General features: G+C 40.6%; 2 protein-coding genes across 2 annotated transcripts; both read left to right on the top strand.

Moving 5' to 3' along the window:
• Positions 1 to 7,512: 7,512 nt before the first annotated feature.
• On the top strand, positions 7,513 to 9,286 carry LOC115996077. Its single transcript, XM_031235246.1, has 2 exons — positions 7,513 to 8,292; positions 8,582 to 9,286. Exons 1-2 carry the CDS (start codon positions 7,513 to 7,515, stop codon positions 9,284 to 9,286), a joined length of 1,485 nt encoding a protein of 494 aa, XP_031091106.1.
• A 9,584-nt stretch (positions 9,287 to 18,870) lies between these two features.
• On the top strand, positions 18,871 to 19,821 carry LOC115995944. Its single transcript, XM_031235113.1, has one exon. The coding sequence runs from the start codon at positions 18,871 to 18,873 to the stop codon at positions 19,819 to 19,821; it is 951 nt and encodes a 316-aa protein (XP_031090973.1).
• The last annotated feature ends 7,067 nt before the right edge of the window (positions 19,822 to 26,888 follow it).

Below are 26,888 nucleotides of genomic sequence, written 5' to 3'. Positions count from 1 at the left end.
AGTCCAGCACCTCTCGGATTACGACTTGGACAAGCAAGCTTTTTGGGATAAAATCCGACTGGAGTCTGCACCGCCTAGAGCATCCTCTGCCCTCCGCAAGTTCCACCTAAAAGAGAGGTTTGCTCTTGCTGCCGACCTTATCATGAAATTCGTGCTCGGCAAGGTGTCTGGAACTGATGAGATTAATCTGGACATCCTCAAAATCCTCCACGCCATCTGGAACAACAACAAAATGGACTGGGCACATATCATCTTCAATTTCCTTCAACAGCAAGTGCAGAGCTCAGTCTCCAACACCAACCTGACGATCAGTAAAAAGGTTGGTTTCGGTTTTGTTGTTCAATACCTTTTAAGTCTGAAGGGCTTAGAACTGAGGGAAGGGCGAGAGGTTCATCGGAATACCTATATGGGTAGGACGAAATCTCAAGCTCCAAAGGCTAAAGGTGTTAAGGTTACACCTTCTCCCTCAAAGCCTAAAGGAAGGGGCAAAAGGAAAGCCCCAGCCAAGGAGAAGGAATCTGATGATGAGCCTCTGGATACCCTGGTCAAGAGGGTTGCCTTGCCAAAGAGGGCTAAAAAGGCCAAAACTATCACTCAAATTCGAGAGGTAACACCTTCAGCAATCCAAGTACCATTCGAAGACAGGGCACAGGCCCAGGGGGAACCACAGGCTACACTGGCCGCTGAGGTTGAGAGAGTGCCCCCTACCAGATCCATCTCAGACGAAATGTTTGTTGCTCTGAATGTTGATGGTGCTGGCTTTGCTGATGAATCCTTGGTTATACCTCGAGAGGAAGCTCGATAGATTGAAGGTACTGGGATCAGTGATCCAGTACACACAGATGTTGAGGAACCACGAGAGGTGGTTCGAGAGATAACAGTGGAAGCTGCATCGGCAACAGAAATCCTGTCTGCTAACTCTGATGAGCTGAATGCTGAAATCACTTCTCAGTTGGATCAAAGTACTGAAAATATGTCTAGCTTGGATGACTTCTCCAGAGTGCTTCGATGGATCAACTGGAGAACAGGTCCGATTGATCAACTGATTTCGAGAGCAGCAGATATGGTGGCTGAGGAGGACTTTGCTTTAAATTGGTTAAACCTCACTGCAATCCCAGCCAATGAACTTCTGAATCTTGCCCATGAGATGCACGTAACCAGGAGAAATCTTGGTCGATCTGACAAGGGAAAGGGCATAGCTGTTGATGCGCAAGAAGCTGAAGCCGAGCCTGTAGTGGATCCTGAATTAGAAGCTCAATTTCAAGAAGATATCAGGCTCGCCACTGCATTATCCTTGGGACATCAAGTAGAGGATACGAGAGGTCCAGGAGAGACCTCTGGGATTGCTCGAGATGATTCTGAGAACCCAATACCAACAGCCGCAATCCCCTTGTCCCAAGTAAATTTCTCTGCACTGGACGAACAGGTAGCTTCTTCGAGAGGTGAATCCGAGACCTCTGAAGCACTTGAGGTGGCCCCTAACACTGTTCTTCTTTTGCCACCACCTGAGTCCACACCCTCGAATGACACCGATGAAGCACAGACAGTTCGAGAGGGTGACATACCGTTGCTCCAACTCCCAGGCTTTCCCATCGCTATGGAACTGCCTTCACCATTCCTACTACCAGATGACACAGCATCAACCTTTGCAACTAGGATGGTCGAAAGAGAAAGGTGGAGTGCACCAGCTGCTCCTGAAACAATAGTAATTCCTGACTCACCTGAGCAAGCTAAGGTGCGATCTGATGAGCAACGAGAGCAGAATGTCCCAAGTCCTGCTGGTTCGAGAGGTACTGAGGAGGACGATGCGACCATCGAAGGTGAAAACAGGGAAGCACCTATCGACACTTCGTCTCCAACCCCACCAGCAGATGACCAAGTTCCCAGCACTGGTTCGAGAGGTGACGCTGAGGGGGAACTTCTATTGGATGGAAACTGGGAAGCATCCAATACCGAAGATCTCTCCCTGGCTAATCCAATCCCAACAGTTGCTGAAGCTAAGGCTCCAGGTTCGAAAGGTGAAGAGCAAGAAGTGATCCATCCCTCAGGTGGAAACCGGGAAGCACCTGATATGGAGCTACCTTCGAGCTCTGATCCCTATGTCCCTGCTAGCCCTCAGAAACTCAATCGAGAGGTGGACTCGCAAATACAAGTCATGGGTGGAAATCTGGAAGCACCCAAGTCCCCTCCGACTAAAGGTACTTCTTCTCCTTCAACTTCTGATTATGATCAAAAGGCCGAACAAGCTTTCATTGGCGAGGTGCGTCAATTCATGGCTGATCACTCTCAGAAGATGGCTCAGATCGAGTGCATACTGACCATTGTTCGCAACGCTGCAATGCCTGCGGCTGGCACAAGTGAATCTCAAGCCAGCCATGACGAACTTCTCGAACAGGCAGTATGGGCTGAGGATGCAGCACGAAAAGCTGCAGATNACTTCTGAATCTTGCCCATGAGATGCACGTGACCAGGAGAAATCTTGGTCGATCTGACAAAGGAAAGAGCATAGTTGTTGATGCGCAAGAAGCTGAAGTCGAGCCTGTAGTGGATCCTGAATTAGAAGCTCAATTTCAAGAAGATATCAGGCTCGCCACTGCATTATCCTTGGGACATCAAGTAGAGGATACGAGAGGTCCAGGAGAGACCTCTGGGATTGCTCGAGATGATTCTGAGAACCCAATACCAACAGCCGCAATCCCCTTGTCCCAAGTAAATTTCTCTGCACTGGACGAACAGGTAGCTTCTTCGAGAGGTGAATCCGAGACCTCTGAAGCACTTGAGGTGGCCCCTAACACTGTTCTTCTTTTGCCACCACCTGAGTCCACACCCTCGAATGACACCGATGAAGCACAGACAGTTCGAGAGGGTGACATACCGTTGCTCCAACTCCCAGGCTTTCCCATCGCTATGGAACTGCCTTCACCATTCCTACTACCAGATGACACAGCATCAACCTTTGCAACTAGGATGGTCGAAAGAGAAAGGTGGAGTGCACCAGCTGCTCCTGAAACAATAGTAATTCCTGACTCACCTGAGCAAGCTAAGGTGCGATCTGATGAGCAACGAGAGCAGAATGTCCCAAGTCCTGCTGGTTCGAGAGGTACTGAGGAGGACGATGCGACCATCGAAGGTGAAAACAGGGAAGCACCTATCGACACTTCGTCTCCAACCCCACCAGCAGATGACCAAGTTCCCAGCACTGGTTCGAGAGGTGACGCTGAGGGGGAACTTCTATTGGATGGAAACTGGGAAGCATCCAATACCGAAGATCTCTCCCTGGCTAATCCAATCCCAACAGTTGCTGAAGCTAAGGCTCCAGGTTCGAAAGGTGAAGAGCAAGAAGTGATCCATCCCTCAGGTGGAAACCGGGAAGCACCTGATATGGAGCTACCTTCGAGCTCTGATCCCTATGTCCCTGCTAGCCCTCAGAAACTCAATCGAGAGGTGGACTCGCAAATACAAGTCATGGGTGGAAATCTGGAAGCACCCAAGTCCCCTCCGACTAAAGGTACTTCTTCTCCTTCAACTTCTGATTATGATCAAAAGGCCGAACAAGCTTTCATTGGCGAGGTGCGTCAATTCATGGCTGATCACTCTCAGAAGATGGCTCAGATCGAGTGCATACTGACCATTGTTCGCAACGCTGCAATGCCTGCGGCTGGCACAAGTGAATCTCAAGCCAGCCATGACGAACTTCTCGAACAGGCAGTATGGGCTGAGGATGCAGCACGAAAAGCTGCAGATGAAGCTGCAGTAGCTCGAGCAGAGGCTGCAGGTGCGAGAGCTGAATTAGCTGAGATACGAGCAGAGCTTCGAGCCTTCCAATATTCCAGTGAACTTCGACAGGACGTGATGAAAGCACTACTCGATGATCTGTCGAACCAAGTGCCTGCCCAACTTCAAGCACTCTTCGAAGGCATGTCCACCCTCCTTTCCCGAGCCGATGATGCCACCAAGGGGGAAAATAATACTCAGGGAAGGACATCAACAACTAGCAAGAAAAGGGCAGCAAGTGAACAAGCTGGACCTCCTCCAAAAGTTCCAAAGTCATTGAGCAAACAACTGGAGGAAGCGAAAAGAGCAGAAATCTTAAGGGTCCAGCATACACTGGAAATGGAAAGAAGGAGACAAGAAGACAGAGAAAGGAGAAGAAAAAGACAAGAACAACAAACGGCCAAAGAGAAGAGAGATGAGCAATTTATAAAAAACTTCAAGTCAGGGCTCAAAGATGACTCAACTGAGTACCTCAATGGAATCATAGTAAGTCTTCTTGCCAAAACTGACTTATCTCTTCATAGCGGCCTTAATCCTCTGGAATGCATCGAATGGTGGAGAGATGGGGTGATTGAAGGCAGCTTCATAGGTGAAGCTTTTATCAATTATCTTCACCTGGACGTATCAGATAAATATCTAGAGTAGGTGAACTCCAAGGACCCCATCAAGACACGAGCAGCCATAAACGAAAAGAGGAAAGAAGACAAGTAGTAAGCTCTCGATGTCTACATGCATTCGAAATTCATGTTGTTCTTTATCTTCTTTCTTTTCTGCTATTTCATGTAAAACATTCCCTTATATTAATGTATATATCTTTTGCTGGGGGTGTTGCGTGAGTTCTTACTTCACGTTTTAGCAGATTAGCTCGCTTGTCAAACTTACCGTATGCGCTGAAAATAAAATCAATGATCTTTTCTTGCTAATCAGGCATACAAGTAAGTATAAGTGTTGGCATCATCAAAAAGGGGGAAATTGTTAGGAACATATTGTAATAGGTTTTGATGATACCAAATGTAACCTTTAATCCCCTAAGTCTCGAAAGATAGAAATTATATGTAAGTTCGACAAGTAAACTAAGAGCGAAAATACAACCGGGTAACTTGAGCTCAACTCGGAAAATATTTAAGCTTAAGGTAAACTTGTGTGAACATCTTAGAAAGTCTTGTGTTGTAATCTTATAGATAGATCAGAAGAAGGCACGAGACAACACTGGAGGAATAAGGGTCTGCGAGACATCAATTAAGTCTCGAGACATAAGCAGAGTCCGAGAGATAGGATCTCTCGATACAACAACCCAATTCGAGACATAAGCAGAGTTCGGGAGATAGATCTCTCGATATATGGGGATCAAGACATCAAACAATCGAGACATCAATCTTGGTCTCGATAAACTGACATTTCTCCAAAAGGCTGAATGACGGTCAGGAAGCATGAATAAAGTTTGGAGAAGAAGAATATCATGGAGATAAAATATTAAGGAGGTGCCAGAAGTGGATGCCACATCAGAATTCCACTACAAACGGATAGAAGGTGCACTAATCCAAAGTCGGTCTTATTCCCTAAAACGAGGATCAATGGGAATTTAAAAAGAGTAACTTTTACCAAAACTAGCAAGTGGAGCATGGACTCAAGAAAGTGGAATATGGAATATCCACTACCAAACAAAATGTTCAAATTACAAGACCACCACTCCATGAAAAATGCTGAAAAGATGCAAGTCCCATACACAGCATGGGAGACAAATTTCAAACGGAATAATTTTCCCTCCAACGGAAATATTCCTTAACTCTCATATAAAAAGGATGTGAAGACACAAGAAAAAAAGGAGCAGGGAAGTTTTGTAAAGAGGTTGGTTCATTCGAAAATATTAAGAGGTATCTGCTTAGAACATTCAAAAGTGAAAGTGCTCAACTTGGAATATCATCCTGATATTCGAAACAGCGAGAAAAACACATCTTAGTGTTTGAGAGAGTTACANGTGCCAGAAGTGGATGCCACATCAGAATTCCACAACAAACGGATAGAAGGTGCACTAATCCAAAGTCGGTCTTATTCCCTAAAACGAGGATCAATGGGAATTTAAAAAGAGTAACTTTTACCAAAAGTAGCAAGTGGAGCATGGACTCAAGAAAGTGGATTATGGAATATCCACTACCAAACAAAAGGTTCAAATTACAAGACCACCACTCCATGAAAAATGCTGAAAAGATGCAAGTCCCATACACAGCATGGGAGACAAATTTCAAACGGAATAATTTTCCCTCCAACGGAATTATTCCTTAACTCTCATATAAAAAGGATGTGAAGACACAAGAAAAAAAGGAGCAGGGAAGTTTTGTAAAGAGGTTGGTTCATTCGAAAATATTAAGAGGTGTCTGCTTAGAACATTCAAAAGTGCAAGTGCTCAACTTGGAATATCATCCTGATATTCAAAACAGCGAGAAAAACACATCTTAGTGTTTGAGAGAGTTACAAAGCTTAAACTGCTATACATCTAGAAGGTGACCGAAGCTGCTCTACATCGAAGTTGATTCAACGATAGCTTTTGGTCAGATTGGAGCTTGTTACATTCAACTGTGACAACCAAAGGTCCTTGCTTTGGATTAAGCAAGAAGAGGCGGAGTAACCTGGCAGCTGTCTAGTGAAGATCCTGAGGCTTGAGGCGGGCTTGGTGATCAAAGCTCAAGTGCTCGANTATTCCTTAACTCTCATATAAAAAGGATGTGAAGACACAAGAAAAAAAGGAGCAGGGAAGTTTTGTAAAGAGGTTGGTTCATTCGAAAATATTAAGAGGTGTCTGCTTAGAACATTCAAAAGTGCAAGTGCTCAACTTGGAATATCATCCTGATATTCAAAACAGCGAGAAAAACACATCTTAGTGTTTGAGAGAGTTACAAAGCTTAAACTGCTATACATCTAGAAGGTGACCGAAGCTGCTCTACATCGAAGTTGATTCAACGATAGCTTTTGGTCAGATTGGAGCTTGTTACATTCAACTGTGACAACCAAAGGTCCTTGCTTTGGATTAAGCAAGAAGAGGCGGAGTAACCTGGCAGCTGTCTAGTGAAGATCCTGAGGCTTGAGGCGGGCTTGGTGATCAAAGCTCAAGTGCTCGATAGGTGGAGTAACAAGAAGCGGGGCGAAAAACCTGAGGCTTGAGGCGGGCTTCGTGATCAAAGCTCAAGCGCTCGATATTGTACTAAAAAGGGAAGTTTTAGTGCAATCCTTCCAGGGAGTTTCTGGAAGAAGAGTGGACGTAGGCGGGTTGACCGAACCACTTAAAAATCTCTCTCGTATTTACTTTCTGTCTTTTATCTCTCGCTACCTAACTCTCGAACTGCACTGCATATAACCGCACCTCTCGAACTAACTCAAACTCGTGCTAACTAAAAGGGGATAACTTTTCCGCTGCGCATAAAACTTTGTCTTCATCTTGTGAGGTATCGGACCTAAACATCCTAAGTCCAATACACACGAGAAGTCGAAAAAGATTTGCAAAATCTTATACAAGTCTATTCATCCCCCCTCTAGACTTGTACCCATCCCCTTGGGACCAACAATTATGAGTTCGCCAAATACGAAGGGCCGTGGATTATCCTGGGGCACTATCTAACTGTGCAAGAATGGCGACCTAATTTCTTCCCGCACACCAACAAATTGGACAAACTGCTGGTTTGGGTAAGATTCCCTGCGCTCCCAATTGAATACTTTGAAGAACACTTCTTGAAGAAGATCGGTATGAACATAGGTCGGCCGGTAAAAACGGACACTACAACTAGTCTGGTTTCAATTGGAAAGTTTGCAAGGGTCTGTGTCGAATTAGACCTTTCAAGGCCTTTACTGTCCAAGTTCACATTAGAAGGCGAAATAGTTCCTATCGAGTACGAAGGAATTCAGATGGTATGCTTCAAATGCGGCATGTATGGCCATAAGAAAGATCAATGCGGGAGTCAAAACCTAAACGAAGAAGGTAAAGGGGCGGAGGCACAAACAGACCAAGAGCAGAATGATATAACCCAAACAAAAGGCAAAGAACAGCCCAAGTATCAATATACAAAGCCGGTAAGGGACTTTAGTAAGAACTTCGGGGAGTGGATGCTAGTCGCCAAGAAGGAAAGAAAGGGATATCGCAGGGACGGAGCTCGTGCTCCGAACACGGGCAACAGAAACCATGTTCAACCACAGGCTGCTGGGGCAGGAGGTCCTCAATTTCAATCTCGGTATGCTGCATTAGAAGATCTGGATAACAATGGAAATGAGCTCCAACTGGAAGACAGGACCACCACACCAATGATCCAGAATGTGCAACAGTCACTCCCGAATATTCGTACCAATCAAGATCAGTACCGGCAGAGAAGGCAAAGCGAGAATCTCCACCAAACAGAGATGCAGACGTACACGAAAGGAAGGGCAGTCGGTGGAGTCCAATTAAACACCGGGGGCAGAGGAAATGCCAGGAATAGAGGCGGAAGAAGGGCTCAACCAAGAAGGGCTGCAGCAGAATCCGAACACACAGTGGTAAGAGGTTCCAATCGCGGGGGACGAATTTCCAATTCTGTGGTTTACCATGTAAATGACAGACCGGAGTCGTCCCGCCGAATGGATATGGATTATGAACTATTAGGTGACCCCCCCTGATATCCCTAGGTTGTTCGAAAACATACCACAGATACCAGAGGCGGGTTTTGCTGATGATGAGGGTCAATTGGACCCTGGGGATGCGGCGATGGAAGGTCTTGAGCGCTCCTGAGCGCTGCGGGTTTGCTTTTGTTGTTATTTAATGATATGTCTATCATGGAATTGTCAGGATGCTGCCTCTAATGAGTTCCGGCGCACCCTGAAGAAATTTTGTCGGGATCATACACCCGACGTTGTTTGTTTGATTGAGCCAAAAGTATTAGGCTCACACGCTAACTCTATATGTAAAAAGTTGGGTTTTGATGAATGGGTCCGAGTAGAAGCTGTAGGGTTTTCTGGGGGAATTTGGATACTCTGGAAGGCCTCATTAAAAATAGAAATCATAAATACTCACCCACAATTTATTAACTTGCAGGTTCAGGAAGGTCTGTTATCACAATGGACGTTTACAGTGGTGTATGGCAGCCCAAACAAATCACTAAGAAGGAGGTTGTTTGCCGATCTATCCTCAGATAATATGAGAACACAGCAATGTTGGTTAATTTGTGGTGACTTCAATGCGGTTACAAGTAGGGAAGAAGTGAGCAACCCAGGCTGTTTCAACAATACTAGAAGTGTCGATTTCGTGGAATGGATTTTTAGAGAAGGGCTAGTGGATCTTGGTTTCGAGGGTCCTAAATTTACCTGGAGGCGGGGAGAAAACACATCACATTACAAAGCGGCGAGACTTGACAGAGCATTTGGAAACGAGGACTGGAAATTGAGTTTCCCAAATACGAAGATAGAGCACCTCCCGATCATCAATTCTGATCATGCACCTTTGCTTATAACAACTAACCCCATTGTGACTTTTGATGGGAATAGGAAGTTCTGATTCAACTTTATATGGACAACTCATAAGGATTTTTTGAGGTGTGTACAGCAAGCATGGAAGCCGAAAAAGAGTGTTGAAGAGAATAAAAAAGTAATGGCAAAGGAACTACTGTCTTGGAATAAGAATGTGGTCGGTAATGTGTTTCATAGGAAAAAGCAATTACTGGCTAGAATAAAAGGAGTGCAAAGAAGCTTAGCCCACCAAGTAAGCCAAAATCTGTTAAGGCTAGACAAAAATCTAAGAAGAGAACTGGAAATCACACTTCAGCAAGAAGAACTTCTATGGTTCCAAAGATCAAGGGAGGAATGGATAAGGTCTGGGGATCGTAAATACAGATATTTCCATCTAGCAACTACAATAAAGAGCAGCAGAACAAAGATAAGGAGCATGATCACAGAAGAAGGGCTCCAAATTACGAGTGATCACCAAGTGAGGAGCCACATTCTGAACCATTTTGTTACCTTCTTCGCTGAAAACCAGGTGGTAAATCCCCAAAACACATTACACGGGAGGTTTCCTACTCTAGAAGCTGATGATTGGCAGGAAGTGAACAGGCAGTTTGAACCAATGGAGATTAAGCAAGCCTTGTTTGACATGGACCCCTACAAGGCACCCGGCCTAGATGGTTTCACATCAGGATTTTACCAAAAAGCGTGGGATATTATCGGTGAAAGCATAGTCAAGTTTGCATTGGATTTCTTCGCAGAAGGAAAGCTTCCCCCAGGCTGCAATGAAACGGTCATAACACTTCTGCCCAAAGTGCCCAGCCCCGAATCGGTTAAACAACGAAGACCGATAGGCCTATGTAACATATCATACAAGATAATTACAAAGGCTATGGCATCAAGGCTGAAAGAAGCGTCAAAGAATTTAGTAGGACCAAACCAGACCAGTTTTGTACCCGGGAGACAGATATCGAACAACATAATCATCTTTCAAGAGGTCCTAAACTCAATGAGGACAAGGAAAGCGAAAGTTGGGTGGATGGTTATGAAGGTGGACTTGGAAAAGGCTTATGACAAACTGGATTGGAGTTTCATAAGGGATACTTTAACTGAAGTAGGATTGAATGCAACATGGACAAGAAATATAATGGAGTGCTTAACCTCATCAAGATTGTCAATCAATTGGGAAGGGCACACATCTGAGTGGTTTCAACCAAGAAGGGGAATTAGACAGGGAGACCCCATCTCACCCTTAATTTTTGTTCTTTGTATAGAAAGGCTAAGTCATTTAATAAACAACTCAGTAGAAGAAGGTAGATGGAAGGGTATCAGACTTAACAGAACTGGACCTAACTTGTCCCACTTGTTTTTTGCAGATGACATGGTATTGTTCGGGGAGGCCACTGAGGAGCAGGCACAAGAAATGATCAACTGTTTAAGAACCTTCTACGACCAATCAGGGCAAACGATCAACGCACAAAAATCCTCAATATTCTTCTCTAAGAATACACCGGAAGGGATCCAACAGAATATAAGGGACTTAACGGGGATACCCAGAGTCGAAGATATGGGGAGATACCTAGGGGTCCCATCGATCCATGGACGTCTTAAGAAAGACACATATTCAGGGCTTATAGAGAGGATACAGCAAAGACTTATAGGCTGGAAATCGAGAACGCTATCAATGGCAGGCAGACTAACACTAGCCCAGTCAGTACTATCATCCATTCCATACTACACGATGCAGACTACACTACTGCCCAAGGGAGTGGTTGTAAAGATTGAAAGCCTGATTCGAAGTTTTTTATGGGGTAGCTCGCCGAACCAAAGGAGGAGTCATTTGGTCAAATCGGAAATAGTATCAAAGAGCAAAGAAGAAGGGAGTTTAGGAGTCCGCAGATTAGAATCAATGAATGAGGCATTTCTAGCAAAGCTCGATTGGCGTCTCATGCACGAGGATGAAGGTTTATGGATCCAGGTACTGAGATCAAAGTACAATATTGCAAAGACTGACTGTACGGCATGGCAGCCAAGACAAAACATGTCTAATACATGGAAAGGGATACTGAGAGCAGTTCCAATGCTTCAAAACGGACTAATCAAACGAGTCAGAAGTGGAAAACATACGCAATTCTAGTTTGACAGTTGGCTTAGATAATCACCCCTTATCAATGAGGCTACGGGGATCATCCCAGGAACTGAAATCCACAAGACCGTCGATAAATACTGGAGAACCGGAAGTGGATGGGATTGGAATCTGCTGCATCAGTTCCTTCCGACGAATACTCTGGATGAACTATCAGCATTCATGATCGACGAAGATGATGAATTAGAGGATCTAATAGGTTGGAGAAACGATGAGACAGGTACGTTTTCTGTACGGTCTGCATATAATCTGTACATCGGAGGGGCGGAGGCTCTGGAGGCAACCAAATGGAACGCCATATGGAAACTCAAGACATCAAGCAGAATCAAAGTGTTCTTTTGGTTAGCCCGACATGAGAGACTGCTAACAAATGCCATGAGAGCGAGAAGAGGCTTGACACCCTCGGACGAATGTTGGCTATGCAGAAGACAGGCGGAAGACATAGAACATGCTCTGCGAAAGTGCAAAGCAGCTGACGAAGTATGGAGAATGATTCTCCCTAAGCTACATGCAGAATCTAGATTTTTATCTTTTCGTAACTGGATCGATAAAGGGTTGGCATCCAAGGGGAAAGGTCACAATCCGCAAGAGGATAATGTACTCTTTGCAATAACTCTTTGGTGGATATGGAAATGGAGGAACGAGGCTATTTTCTCCAACACTATCCAGAACCTACAAACCAAGAGGAGTTGGATTAGTCTACAGAAAGAATAAATGGAATATGCTTTCGCCAACGATAAAAATCAAAGGTCGACATCGTCACCAAACTGGGTAAGCAGAGGCTGGGAGAAACCAGAAGAAGGGGTAGTAAAGATCAAACTTCGATGGGTCCTCATTGTACTCATCCAAACTGGCTGGATGTGGTGGCGTAATAAGAAATACTGCAAGAACATGGTTAGGAGGATTCATAAACAATGTAGGATACTGTCCCCCACTACAAGTAGAGGCATGGGGGCTGTTGAAGAGCATACAATTAGCCAAGTTCATGGGTTTCAGAAACATAATCCTAGAAGGGGACTCAACGCAACTGGTAGACGCATTCAGAGACAGTCCAGTTGCGGGCTCACCAATTCACAATATTCTGAAGGCATGCAAAAACGAACTCCGCGGGGTGGAGTCCTGGAGATTGGTGGCAGTTCCTCGGGAAATTAATGCAGTAGCCGACCAACTGGCTAAATCATTTAGATACTTCCCTAAAGGATTTCATGCTTTGTCACAACCACCTCTAGAAGTGGCGAAACTGTTGGAACTGGATAGGCTAGGCTGCCCAACTTGGAGATTCTTGTATAATCGTTGTTAAGGATCTATTGTATATGGGTTACCCCCTTCCTATTAAATATAAAAAATAGTACTTAAAAATAGATAAAATCAAATAAACTAATATAAAATTTCATTCAAAAAATAATCTTGCATAAGATAATATTTTCTCAGCGGTAATGCGAAATGGTTAGAAAGTGGGAATAGCATGTTGTCTAAATATAGTATAAACCTTAAAACCTAACACAGCATTAATGCTAGTGTTACGCAGATGACGGCCAATTGATAGTGTACCTGTCTTCATAATTACATCTCTGCCCTACCTATTTCGACACATTTACTTGCTATTTTGAAAAAAAATGCTATTATATTTTTATATAGGAATATTAGTAAAATAAGCCCTCTATATTGTAACAAAACAACTAAACCTTTAAATTTAGGAGCCAATGACCTTGTGATCAAGTAGCATGTAGTGACTTTCTCAAGTGGAAGGTCATGAGATTGAGCTTTAGTGGAAATAATATTGACTCTTTGTACTTCAACAGGTTGAAAAAATATAGATAACATATACTACAATGTAATAGAGAGTTAATAGTATTCAAAAAAAAAAAACCTTTAAACTTAGGGTGTGTTTGGAAACCCGAAAAATGACTTCTGAAAAATGAGTCATTTTCTAGAAAATATTTTTCATTTCGGTATTGGTTGCATTTCAGAAAAATAGTATGTTTTGTTATTTTTCAGAAAATGAGAATAATTATATTTTTAAAAAATCATTGTTATTTATAAAAAAACAATTTTAAAAAAATAACAATAATTTCATATATTAAAAGAAAAAAGTTTTAGAAGCCGGAACCATATCACCAATTAATATGTTCTGGTTCAGAAACCAGACCAGATTAATTAACTGGTTTTCGTTGGGAACCAGATTTCTGGTTCTTGATAGAAACCACTGAAAGAGATGCAAAAGATGGAGAAAGTTGCAGCTAACCCCTGAAAAATGACTTCCCAAAAAAAAATTCATTTTCAGAAAATTGGCCTTGTTTTCCCTTTGTCGAGAAATCAATTTCCATTAACTTTAAAATTTCTTCCTTGCTAAATACTAGAAACTCGAAAATTAATTTACAGAAATCATTTTTTTGAGTTTCCGGACACACCATTGAAAGAGCTTCAATTAAATAGTCAAATTTATAAAAAATCATGCAATTACATAATTTTTTACCCTTTTATTGTCTGTTACGTTTTGATTACATAGATCATATTTGTATTGCTAGTTTGACATTATAATAGTATTAATATTATTTAAAAAATATTTATAAATCAGATTTGAAAACACGTTCACAATATCTTCATTTGGTCACCACCCCTTCGTCGCCGCACTAGACGTCCCTGCCTCACTAACTCTAGCAACGTTAACATAACGAGAGCATCATTGCTGTTTCACTAATAGTTGGAAAACCTATTGCGAAATGGTTCCTCAACTATTGCGAAATTATCAATTTGGCCCTCAATAATTTTTCGTGCTCAATTAAGTTCCTCGATTTTGAAAATTTTAACCAATTTGGTCCTATAGCAAAATTACCAATTTGGTCCCCGATTTTAACCGCAAAATAAACGGAGGACCAAATTGGTTAAAATTTTCAAAGTCGAGAGACTTAATTGGGCACGAAAAATTATTATGGACCAAATTGGTAATTTCGCAATAGTCGAGGGACCATTTCGGTAATAAACTCTTATTTTTTTTAAAACAATTTTATATTATTTGATATATAAGGATAGATGTTACTACATTTTATGTTTATTAACTACTTATTATTTCAAATTTTAAATCCAATATGAATTTCATTTATTCTAAAATTCAAATTATATTTTAATTCAAATTTTAATTTACTCCATACTTTTAAGTCACTTAAAAAAAATTTGTATCCTCTAAAACTAAATTGCTCGATAAAATTTAATAATGGGATAATGGACTCATATTAGTCCAACTATATAGATTATTACAGTCCAATTAAAATATTTTAGTTCGATCTAAATGTATTATAATTTAACCTCTAGACCTGAACAAAGTTGATTGAGTAAGTTCACAAGTTGCGACCCATGAGAATTATTCTAGGAGCTACGTGACTTCGACTTAGCTTCAAGGACCCGACCAGAGTGTGAGCATAAATATAATATAAACATAAACGTGCAGTCCAACTATAAGCTTAGGCTTTTAGTTGGATGGAGCACATGATTTAATTTGGTATCAGAGCTAAAAAAGACTATGGTCTACGTGAGCTTTTAGTTGGATGGAGCACATGATTCAATTAGGAGTATCTAGTAGGGACATTGCAAAATAAATAATGAATAGCACTAAAATCCAAACACATTAACTCTACTTACTATTATAATTTTAAATTTGTACTCCCGTTTCATGAAATTACAGCAAAAATTTCTTGGCAAGGAATATAAACATTAATATTTTCATCATTTTCCCTTCAAATGAATTATATATCATCACATTAAAGAACTAATAATAAACATACTATAACCTACTACTCCCATTAGTATTTTTATATGTAAAAATGATAAGATATGTCAGGACACATATCAACTGATTAATCAATTCAAAATAAGTTTTAGACTTTATTTTGCTAGCAGTCGCATGGTGCAGTGTTCAAATCTTATCAAAGAAAGAATAATAATAATAATAATAATAATAATAATAATAATAATAATAATAATAATAATAAGTGATATGAATTTGGCCTATCCAGGATAAGAGCAGTGATGGGTCCTTAAATTTGAGGTTCAAACTTATAAAAAATGATAAGATTTCGTAATAAATCGTACTTCATAATTTTTATTTTTTCTTAAAATCAAAATAATTAAATTTGAATATATTTTTAAAACTTTTAATAAAAACATATATAAACACTTGAAAATTTTAAATAACTAAAAATAAAATATTTAAAAATTATAGGTAACTAAATAGTGTCTAACTAACTCTAAAAGATATGCTTTCAAAAAAAAAAAAAAAAAAAAAAAACTAAAAGATATGGAAATATCATAGGCAATATAATAATTTCAGTAGATTGGGCAATGGGCATGGATGAGAAATTTAGTTGTTTATATTTAATTTTGTCTAAAGTTGGTGGACAATATAATAATGAAGTTACTTCTAAAGTTTCTGAAATTATTCCAACTGCATATGTAGCCATCATTATATTATTTATCATAAAGACCAATAAAAAGAATAAAAAAAATTACAAAATAAATGAGTTGCTACTACGTGTCATGAGGTACAACGTTAAAGACGCATAAATATGTGAAGAGTTTGGGCGTCGCCGTTCATCTGGCTAACGGCCAAAGCCTTCAAATCGGAATCTACCCTACTAAATTACCAACCAATTGTTATATGGTTAAACTAGTGTCTCTGAAAAAATGAAACTGAAAAACAGAGCAATATTGTCAAATGAAATTAAAGTGTAACTAAAATGATATTTTTCATAGACCACATTAGTATATGGACCGTGGTCCACCGTAAAATTTGCCACTAAATGACAGCTTAGTAGGTAACTTTGTGGTAATTACAGTTATAGTCGAGGAATCGTATTTTTTCATTTTGAGCGATGAGGGAAGCCTATCGTTACTATTTTAGGCTATTTACTGACTACTGGGTAATTAAATCATGTCTTGTCCCTAGCTGATAAATTAAAAGATCACAAGAAGGTAAGCCAACTTAGGTTTTCGATAGATGAACAACTTAAACAAAGAATGCTGATAACCTGACCAACTTGGCAGCGTTGTCTCTTTTGATTTTATATTTCAAATATATAAATTTTATTCTTGACTTTTTTGAATTTGTTATCTTTAATTTTACTCGATCAAATATCAAATTTGGTACTAAATTCTGTTTTTGAACGACTAAGAAATGGGGATGATAATGGGTCGGGAGTGAGATGGGGAGAGCTACATACATCACTCGACCCACTTTATATTTTCTCCACATACACCTACCCATGAATCGCATTAGGTCGACTTTTTATAAATCACCCTCAACCCACCAAGTGCGGATGCCCACTATGGGTATTCACTACATATTTTCTTATTAAAATAATATTTAAATTACTTACACATAGTAAAATAATAAGATTCACTAGTTATATTAAAATATAAAATAAAATAAATATTTAAATATAATAACTAAATTGTTAATTAGTTTAGAATTAAAAATAGTAAAAAAAGTTACTAAGAGTTCTAGAAATTTTTATAATTAACTACATACCAATACTTATTTTACTATATATATATATATATATATATATATATATATATATATATGCAATTGTTCAGGTGAGTCAACTCCTTCCCATGAGTCCGTGTGGTCCGTGTGGACAGATCTAGGCCATTAAAAACTAGAGATAAATGGTCTATAAAACTTAATTAACAACAATTACACAACTGTGCAACTAGTCAATTGTTCATCTGTGCAAATGTGCACTTCACTAAACAAAAAAAAAAAAAAAAAAAAAAAAGGAAAATCTAAATCATTGATCCCTAACTTTTAATGGCTCAGATCTTTCCAGACGAACTCATGGAGTCCTGGGAAATGGTGTACTCATTTGATCATGAGTCTCTCTATATACGTACATACATACATACATACATATAGGGTCATGAGGGGTTCTAGGCGGGTTTTGTACATAAAACTTGAATCCAACCCACCCTACTGCAGGTTTAATTTTTTAAGACCCACCCAACCCACCACCTACTATCACCCAAATATTAATCTATACAGGATGAATTCAGGTGAATATCTGCGAGGTACTAAGAAAGGTAAATTTTAAAAGTCAAATATCAAATATAATAATTATAAGGGAAAAGGGTCAAATAGACCCATAAACTTTGCCAAAGACCTTGTAGTCTAGTGGCATTCGGTGTCCCAGTTAATACTCCCACATGGATGATGGGAGTGGGTTCGAGACGACTTAGTGGAGGCAACTGTTGACTCTTTGTGCTTCATTAGGTTGAGAAAGTAGCTATGAACAGATACTCTGAGTCGGTAGTACTCAAAAAAGAGAAAGTAGCTATGAACAGATACTCTGAGTCGGTAGTACTCAAAAAAGAGAAAGTAGCTATGAACAGATACTCTGAGTCAGTAGTACTCAAAAAAAAAAAAAAAAAAAAAAAAAAAAAAAAAAGACCCATGAACTTTACTCAAAAATGCAATTAGGCCCTTGAACTTTAACAAAGTGCAATTAAACACTCGAACTTATTTTGGAGCATATAAACCCAATAGCCGGTTATTCACATGGAATAACCGATCATTTAAAATTCCGGTGATATTCCGACAAATAAAAAATTATGGTGACAATAAAAAATAATAAACCAAGTCTTCTCAATCCGAGAAGACAACTGGCCAATCGTCTTATCGACTTCTCCAGTGGAGAATTTAAGGCTAATGGAGAAACCAGAGGTCGCCCTATCCATATATCATCTTCTCAAGGAGAAGATGATCAGACGTCGTCTTTTCCTGGAGAAGACGATTGGAAATTATATTTTCGATAGATTGTTTTTACCCGTGGTCAACGGTGATTAGCGGCGATCAACGTCAATAATTTATCGATAACTATCATATTTATTTGACTTAAAATGACAAGTTTCAGTGTTTAATTGCACTTTTTAAAGTTCAAGGTCCTAATTACACTTTTGAGTAAAGTTCAAGGGTCTATTTGACCCTCTTCCCTAATTTTAAAATTGATTACCAAAAGTTAGAAAAAAAAAAAAAAGATAAGGTATTAAAATTGAATTTAACTCTAAAAGGACGTTTGGTTCAAATCATATAACATAATCAAAATAATAATGGCATAGTTATGCTACATAACCGTATTTGGTCCTAGGATAATCTACAATAGTATGACATTACTGCCAAAGTAATATGATTTTTCATATATATTTACTCTTTAAAAATTAAAAAAACAAAAAAGAAAAAAGAAAGAAAAAGAAAGAAAGAAAAACACACACAAACTGAACAAATTTCTAGTAATATGCACCAAGGTAATACACAAACTGAACAAATTTTGTGTAGGAGTTGGAGTTACACAAAATTTAATATATGTGTCTACTGTCTACATGCACGCATGCGTACATACATACATACATGGATGACAGTATACTAAAAATTTTGCTCTCAACGGCTCTAGGGTTTCGCGCTATTTTTGGTTAGTTTTTCCGCGGCGGGGCTGGGCTCGGCAATGGAAGTCGAGGCGGTGCCTCCGCCGGTCACGGGCGGAGGTTCAGCCGAGGGTTTCGATGGTGGTGCCAGGACAGTGAAGAGGTTTAAACACCTCAAGCAGTCGTTTATGGAGGTTTCGGCGGACGGTCCTTCTTTTGAGATGGAGGTTCCAGTTCGACAGGAAGAAATGAACTGGTTCGAAGAGGACATCCTCGTTGCTGACAAGGAGGATGAATCCAGTGAGATTGATGATGGTATTCGAGTGGTGAGGTTCTCCAAGAAGGTGAGAGAAGATCTCATTAAGCCTTGGAAGAATGCTTTGTTGGTAAAATACTTGGGGAAGCCGGTGGCTTTCTCCCTATTCCAACAACGCATGCTTCGTTTATGGAATCCGGCAGGCAAAACGGAATTTATTGATGTGGGCTCGGGTTGGTTCATACTCAGATTCCAACTTCAATCGGATTGCATGCATGTGCTTGTGGATGGTCCATGGAAGCTCTTTGATCAGTATGTTGTCGCCCAGAGGTGGAAACCAAAATTTGACGCCTCCATGGCGAAGGTGGAACGAATGGCGGTCTGGGTCCGTGTTCTGGGCCTCCCCATCGAATACTTCCGCGAGGATGCAATCAAGGAGATCTTGGCTACGGTGGGAACGCCTCTGAAGCTAGACATGACTACGGCAGGCATTCAAAGAGGTAAATTTGCGAGAGGTGCGGTCGAGATTGATCTAACTAAACCTCTAGTGGGTGTAGTGATGGTTGACGATCTTCCCCGGAAGGTTGAGTTTGAAGGGCTTCATACTATATGCTTTGATTGTGGGGAGGTTGGCCATCGTTCGGGATCATGCCCGAAAAACCGTAGTGAAGCCAAAATGGCTCGGGGAACTTCGCAGGAGGAAGGATTGGCAGAGAATATGCATGTGGAAGAACAGCGGACACCTACCCCCATGCGAAATATGGTGCATGGATGATCGTGAATAATAAAGCGAAAGGTTCGGCCAAGGTAGCGGCAAAATCTAAAGGCAAATCAAAGGAAGAAGTCAAGACAAAGGTTAACAAATCATCTGAGGGCGCAAGAGCTGCCCAAACAACAGCCGGGAGTGGGGGTGCGAGAGGCGGGATCGACAATGCTAGTCGATCGGGGCATCCAGTACACAGGGCTGAAAAACACTCAGGTAAGTCGAAACAAGTGGATGAGATTCCTGTTTTCAATGCTTTCTCTTATTTGCAGGACTTGGAAGGACTGCAAGACACACCTATTGCGCTTGATGAGGGAACTTTGACAAAAGGTGCTCCCAAACACAAAAATCAGCGTAAGAATGGCAAGGGTAAAAAACAGTCGGCTACGGCACCAAGGGCGACCCAAAACCATGCGGGATCTCTCGACAAGGGAGGCACGGTTTCGGGTCAACTCTTCATTTTTGGTAACTTCTTTGGCACTAATGTTAATGCAGGTGGTTACGCGGCTTCTTCTTCGAAGGGAAATTTCCAGATGGACAATCAGGCGACGCTTAAGGAAGGCGGTACTAATTCTTCCTTGCCGCGTCCGAATTCCCAATGATTTGTATCAGTTGGAATTGTAGAGGTGTGGGGAATCAAAAAAACGGTGAACCATGCCAGGCTTTTGATGCGAGACCAGGAGGTGGGGGCTATCTGCTTTCTCGAAACGAAAACTAAAGATGTCCATAAAATTAGGAAAATGGCTGAAAAGCTTGGTTTTGATAGGCATTTTGTGGTTGACCCGCTGGGGTTTGCTAGGGGACTTGCTCTTTTCTGGAGGCCTAGCATTTTTTATTTCAATATCGTCAGGTACACGATTAAAGCAATTCATGGAATTGTGGGAGGCTCGGGGATGACTCCGGTTAGATTTTCTTTTGCATATGTGAGGCCTAGTCCTTTGGCCAAAGATATGTTCTGGAGGGATTGTAAATCCTACGCTAATAATAACAACGGCCCCTGGATCATGATGGGGGACTTTAATGATATCACGGATGAGAGTGAGCAATGGGTTGGGCTGTTGTCAACATGAATAGGTGTGTTAACTTTGTTGAGGAGTTCAACGCCTGTGGGCTCCTTGAGGGGCTAGATTCTCCTGGTTCAGGCAGGAAGGTGGGCGTACAGTGCTTCGTAAAAAATTGGATCGAGTGTTCTGGAATCTGGAGGCCTAAATGCTTTTTCCAGAGGCTAAATCCACCATCCTCCCGAGGACCCACTCGGACCATCATCCCCTCAAATTCATTGGAATGGCGGGAAGACCTCCCCGTAAAGAAAATAGACCCTTTCGCTTTGAAGGGGCTTGGCTAAGGTGGGAAGATTACAAGGTCTTTTGGGACAATATCTGGAATGATCCTAACTTGGACTTAGTTGGTACGGTCGATGAGGTGACAACCCAGAGTAAAGTGTGGAACCAGGAGGTGTTTGGTAACATTTTCAAAAGAAAGGCGAATTTACAAGCTAGGATCAAGGGGATCCAAGAGTCTGCTTATTATCCTTCTTCGAGAGGCCTACACATGTTGGAAAAGAGGTTAATCGCTAAGTTGAATCAAGTCTTAGAAGAAGAGGAACTCCTTTGGTTCCAAAAATCAAGAAGGTTGTGGATCCAAGATGGTGATAGGAACACTGCCTTTTATCATAAGTCTACTCTCATTAGACGGAACCGGGCTAGAATTAGAATGCTCAAAATCAATGGTGAGTGGAATTCTGATTTTAAGACCATCTCAGAACATGTTTCTAACTTCTTCATTGATTTGTTTAACAGGAGGATCCCGGAGCATGATGGTCTTGACCTTACGTATGATGGTCCTAGAATTAATCAGAACCAAGCAAGGGCTCTCTATCGGTGGTGGGCCCTGATGAAGTGAAGAACACGGTAATGGGAATGAAGAAGTTTGGGAGCCCGGGCCCGGATGGGATCCAAGCGGTGTTCTACCAAACCTTTTGGGAAGGGGTGAAAGTTCGGCTCACCTCCTTTGTCAATGAGGCCGTAGCTACAGGAAGGGTTCCACTTAAGCTCCTGGAGGCTTTCATCACCCTCATACCCAAAAAGAATAGCCCGGAATCTGCAGCTGACTTCAGACCAATCACACTTCTAAATGTCAGCTTCAAAATCATCTCGAAGGTCATCGTTAACAGGATGAGACCGATCATGAAGAAGCTCATTGGTCCTTTCCAAAACAATTTTCTCCCGGGAAGGTCCACAATGGATAATATCATCCTTACTCAGGAAATCATCCACCCCATGCGGCATAAAAAAAGGGAAGAAAGGATCTATGGCTATCAAGATTGATCTCCATAAAGCTTACGACAGTATCAACTGGGACTTTCTAGAGGCGACTCTAGTTGACTTCGGTTTTCCACCGCAAATTATTAATTTGGTTATGTTCTCTCTCAAGGAAAGCTCCATCTCCTTGCTTTGGAATGGGGATAAACTTGCTCCCTTTCATCCTGGTCGTGGTCTTAGTCAGGGCGACCCTCGGGCTCCTTATCTTTTCATCCTAGTCATGGAAAAGCTTTCGTGAGCAATCCAGTCCGAGGTTAAGAGTAGGAACTGGAAGCCTATCAAGATTTCTAGAGGTGGAACTGGCGTCTCTCATTTATTCTTTGCACATGATTTAATGCTTTTTGCTGAAGCTTCCCAAACTCAGGGTCAGGTCATCATGGATTGCCTAGACGATTTTTCAAAAAAATCAGGTTTGAACATTAATGTGAATAAATCCTCTATTTTTTGTAGTCCTAACACCAATGCAGGGACTAAAACAGAATTGAAGAGATGCATGGGCATTCTAATCTCAGACAATTTAGGGAACTATCTTGGGGTTCCTATCCTTCAACAGCGAGTATCGAAAAAGACCTTTGGATATATCCTGGAAGGCATGAAGAAGAAGCTAGCAAATTGGAAGGCAGAGACTCTCAGCCTTGCGGGACGCAGGGTGCTTGTCTAATATGTGTTGGCAACTTTACCGGTCTACTCTATGCAAGTCTTTAAACTCCCGAAGGGGGTCTGCAACGACGTTGACAAAATCTGTAGGAGCTTTCTTTGGGGTGACAGAGAAGCCTAAAACAAGATACATCTGGTTGGGTGGAATGAGGTCTGTAAGCCCAAAAATGCATGAGGCCTAGGGCTTAGGAAGTGTGCTGATTTTAATGAGGCACTACTGACGAAATTGGCTTGGCAAATGAACACTAGTGAAGATCAACTCTGGGTCCGTATTATGAAGGAAAAATACGTCAAAGATGGGAACTTCTTCACGGCTTCAATTCCTCAACAATCGTCTTGGGGTTGGAGAAGCATTCTGAGCGGTCGATCTACCATAGAGTTAGGTTCAGCCTGGAGGGTGGGTTCCGGAGACTCCTTCAACTTTTGGTCTGATTGGTGGGTTGGAGACAAACCTCTGGGTCTGATTGATACAGTGACTATTCCAGACGAGTTAGCTCACGCTAAGGTAAGCGACTATATTCTCCCTAACCGTTCTTGGGACTTTGACAACCTGCAGATCATTCTCCCTCGTGAAGATGTCAACAAAATCAGGTCCATTCCCATTCCTCTTGACGCTGGTGTTTCAGATACTCTCTACTGGCCGAGAGCTCCTGGAGGTATGTTTTCTGTTCGTGATGCCTACAGGTACTTTACAGTTTCAGATGACACGGAGGAGGTGGACTGGGTGTGGCAGACAAAAATCATCGAGAAGTGCCGAATGTTTTTTTGGTTGGCGGTGAAAGACAAATTGCTAACCAACCAGGTAAGAACACGGAGACGGCTAACCGATGATAGCAGTTGCATGACGTGTGGCAATATGAACGAAAGTATCGATCACATTCTCATGCACTGTGACTTCGCACAAGCTTGCTGGAGAAGGACTCACACCCCGACGTTGTTTACTTGTGGTCCCGCGACTCTGTTCAGGAAGTGGCTCAAGCGAAATTGCTCCACTGATGATACGATGAATGGCATTCCACGGTGTCTGACTTTCTCTTACACGTGCTGGGAATTATGGAAAGCTCGCAATAAGAGAGTATTCGATCGTGTTACTGCTACGCCGAAGGACATCGTTCACAAGGCTGAGTCAATGGCAAGGGAATCTTTCCTCATTGGCTATCGTAAGAAACCAGAACCGAGAGGGAGGTTGGATTGGGTTTTTTTGGTCTCATCCGAGCATGGGGTGGATAAAGATCAACACCGATGGTGCCCTTAGGAGAAGTACCAGCCTCGCAAGTGCAAGAGGTTTGGCGCATGATCACTCTCGGGATTGGTTATTTGGGTTCATTACTAAAATTGGTGTTACTACTAGCTTTGCCGCGGAGTTGTGGGGCCTAAGGAAGGGTCTACAGTTAGCTAAAGCTAAGGGTTTCAGGGGAGTGGTTCTAGACCTGTACTCAGAATCTGTTGTCTCCCTTTTGAAGGGTGAACGGGATGATCACGGGTGTTCCTCGACGCTGGTTAAGGATTGCCAGTTCCTTTTGGAAGGATTTGAGCAGTTGTCCCTTCAACATATTCTTAGAGAAGGGAATAAATGTGCGGATCATCTAGCGAACTTGGGACAAACTGGAGTATGGGGCACGGTTGTTTTGGATGAGCCTCCCACCAGCTTGGACGTGCTTTTTGCGGCAGACGCAGCTGGGGCTAGTACCATTAGAGTCTGGTAGCTTTTTATCTCCTGTCTTTGACGGGCCTTTCCCACCAAAAAAAAAAAACCAAGGTAATTTTTTAGGAGGTACGGAGTAATTAATTTTATAATTTAAGATTAAACAATTTGTGAATTAGACGCCCTTTACGGGCGTTTTGTTAACAAGAAGGGAATCAAGGGAAAATGTAATTGCAATTCAATGGGAGGAATAGTATGAGAATTTAAATTTTTGTGTTTGGTTTATATGATTAGAATTATTGAGAATTTTAATTTCAGTATTTGGTATCCTTGACAATTTGAAGGGATAAGTAGTATAAAGATAAAAATGCCCATATTATTATTGATCTTAATAACAAGTAAATTTGTGTCAAAGCTATAATGCAATGTAGTTAGTATTTGGACACTTTGAAAATAAACTTGTATCACTATAACATAATATTTAATATATAGCTCTCAAAATTTACTTAACTATTCAACATTAGTTTCATAACCTCACATCCAAGCTAGAGGCCTTGTGGTTAAGTGGCATAGCTATGGCCCTCTCAAGTGAGAGGTCATAAGTTTGATCCCTAGTGGGGGCGTTGGCTTGTGTTGTGTTTCATTAGGTTGAGAAAGTATGTATGAAAAAAATGTTATAGTTTTGTAATGCTTACATCCAAAACATAAAATGTTATAGTTTTGTAATGCTTACATCCAAAACACAGAGTCAATACTGCCATTTATTTAACCGCAAAGTCTTTGACATTAAAAGTTTTAATTATTTAAATGACTATGCAATCAAATTAGCATTCGAGATTAATTAATCAATCTTTGAGTGTCAAGACCTTTTGATCTAGTGGCACCTGATTGTACTCCCATATAGAAGGGGGTGGATTCGAGTTTCAGTAGATGCGATATTAACTTTTGCATTTCAGCAGGTCGAGAATTGAAAGTAATTATAAACATTGAGTGTGAGTAGGAAAGCAGTTAATGGTCATTCATTCAAAAGTTTTTTTATTAAATAATTAATTCTAACCATCTTCTTAAACACTTTCTCAACCGCACCATTTATAAAATAAGAGCCTCAAATTAATTCATAATGTGAACTTTAATTTGTCAACTACTTTTTTTTTGGTGACAAAAGAAAAAATTGTCATTAATATTATTTGAGTATACTAGATTATTAGATAAACTCTATTTCTTTGTAATAATTCATAAATCATACAAGAAAGATAAACCATACTAAAAAGATTTTGTGCCACAGACTCAACTAATAAATTGTTAATAATAATTGCGTAACTCTTTAATACAAAAATTATAATTTCTTCACTCGCGGACCACTTTGGGGATTGTCAACTACTCTATTGGCGATTGTTGTCTGGATTCATTGTCTCTAACGATGGAAATCACAAATTACTAAGTAACAAAATTTGGTACGTAGATGTATGAGCACATAAAATGCAATATATAAAACAACTATTTATGTTATATATATAAATACAAGATATTTCTTCTTCTAATGTATGTGGCCACGTTTGTATAGGTGGGGCGAAGTTGGAAGAGCAATTGGGACATTAATTTCTCTCCCACGCTCTTACGTAGTCTTATCAAACGTAAAGTTGGCCTTCTGATATATATATATATATATATATATATATATATATATATATATATATATATATATATATATATATATATATATTAACGATAAAAAACTAAACACACCACTTTATCTCCTATGCTAATTTAATTGGGGACCAAAAGTAGAGGTTTTAACAATTGATGGATTGAGATCACTATATCATATAATTGTAGAATTACTAGTGATTTTTTTTTAAACATACATACTGTACTAGTATTCACATCTCATGAAATATGGCTAATCTAATTGAATTTGGATTGAATCTCGTTTAATGACAACCCCCCCCCCCCCCCAAATGAGGACATTAACGATAAAAAACTAAACACACCACTTTATCTCCTATGCTAATTTAATTGGGGACCAAAAGTAGAGGTTTTAACAATTGATGGATTGAGATCACTATATCATATAATTGTAGAATTACTAGTGATTTTTTTTTAAACATACATACTGTACTAGTATTCACATCTCATGAAATATGGCTAATCTAATTGAATTTGGATTGAATCTCGTTTAATGACAACCCCCCCCCCCCCCCAAATGAGGACATTAACGATAAAAAACTAAACACACCACTTTATCTCCTATGCTAATTTAATTGGGGACCAAAAGTAGAGGTTTTAACAATTGATGGATTGAGATCACTATATCATATAATTGTAGAATTACTAGTGATTTTTTTTTAAACATACATACTGTACTAGTATTCACATCTCATGAAATATGGCTAATCTAATTGAATTTGGATTGAATCTCGTTTAATGACAACCCCCCCCCCCCCCCAAATGAGGAC

The sequence above is a fragment of the Ipomoea triloba genome, chromosome 1 (genome assembly GCF_003576645.1).
Source record: "Ipomoea triloba cultivar NCNSP0323 chromosome 1, ASM357664v1".
NCBI lineage: Eukaryota > Viridiplantae > Streptophyta > Magnoliopsida > Solanales > Convolvulaceae > Ipomoea > Ipomoea triloba.
The sequence above is the reverse complement of the archived record's forward strand: the minus strand, read 5'-3'. Positions and strand labels throughout refer to the sequence as shown.

Coding starts and splice junctions, on each gene's coding strand:
- LOC115996077 (XM_031235246.1), top strand. CDS start 7,513: ATGAACATAGGTCGGCCGGTAAAAACGGACACTACAACTAGTCTGGTT. Junction 8,293..8,581: donor CAGAATCCGAACACACAGTG/GTAAGAGGTTCC, acceptor TGGAATTGTCAG/GATGCTGCCTCTAATGAGTT.
- LOC115995944 (XM_031235113.1), top strand. CDS start 18,871: ATGGAAGTCGAGGCGGTGCCTCCGCCGGTCACGGGCGGAGGTTCAGCC.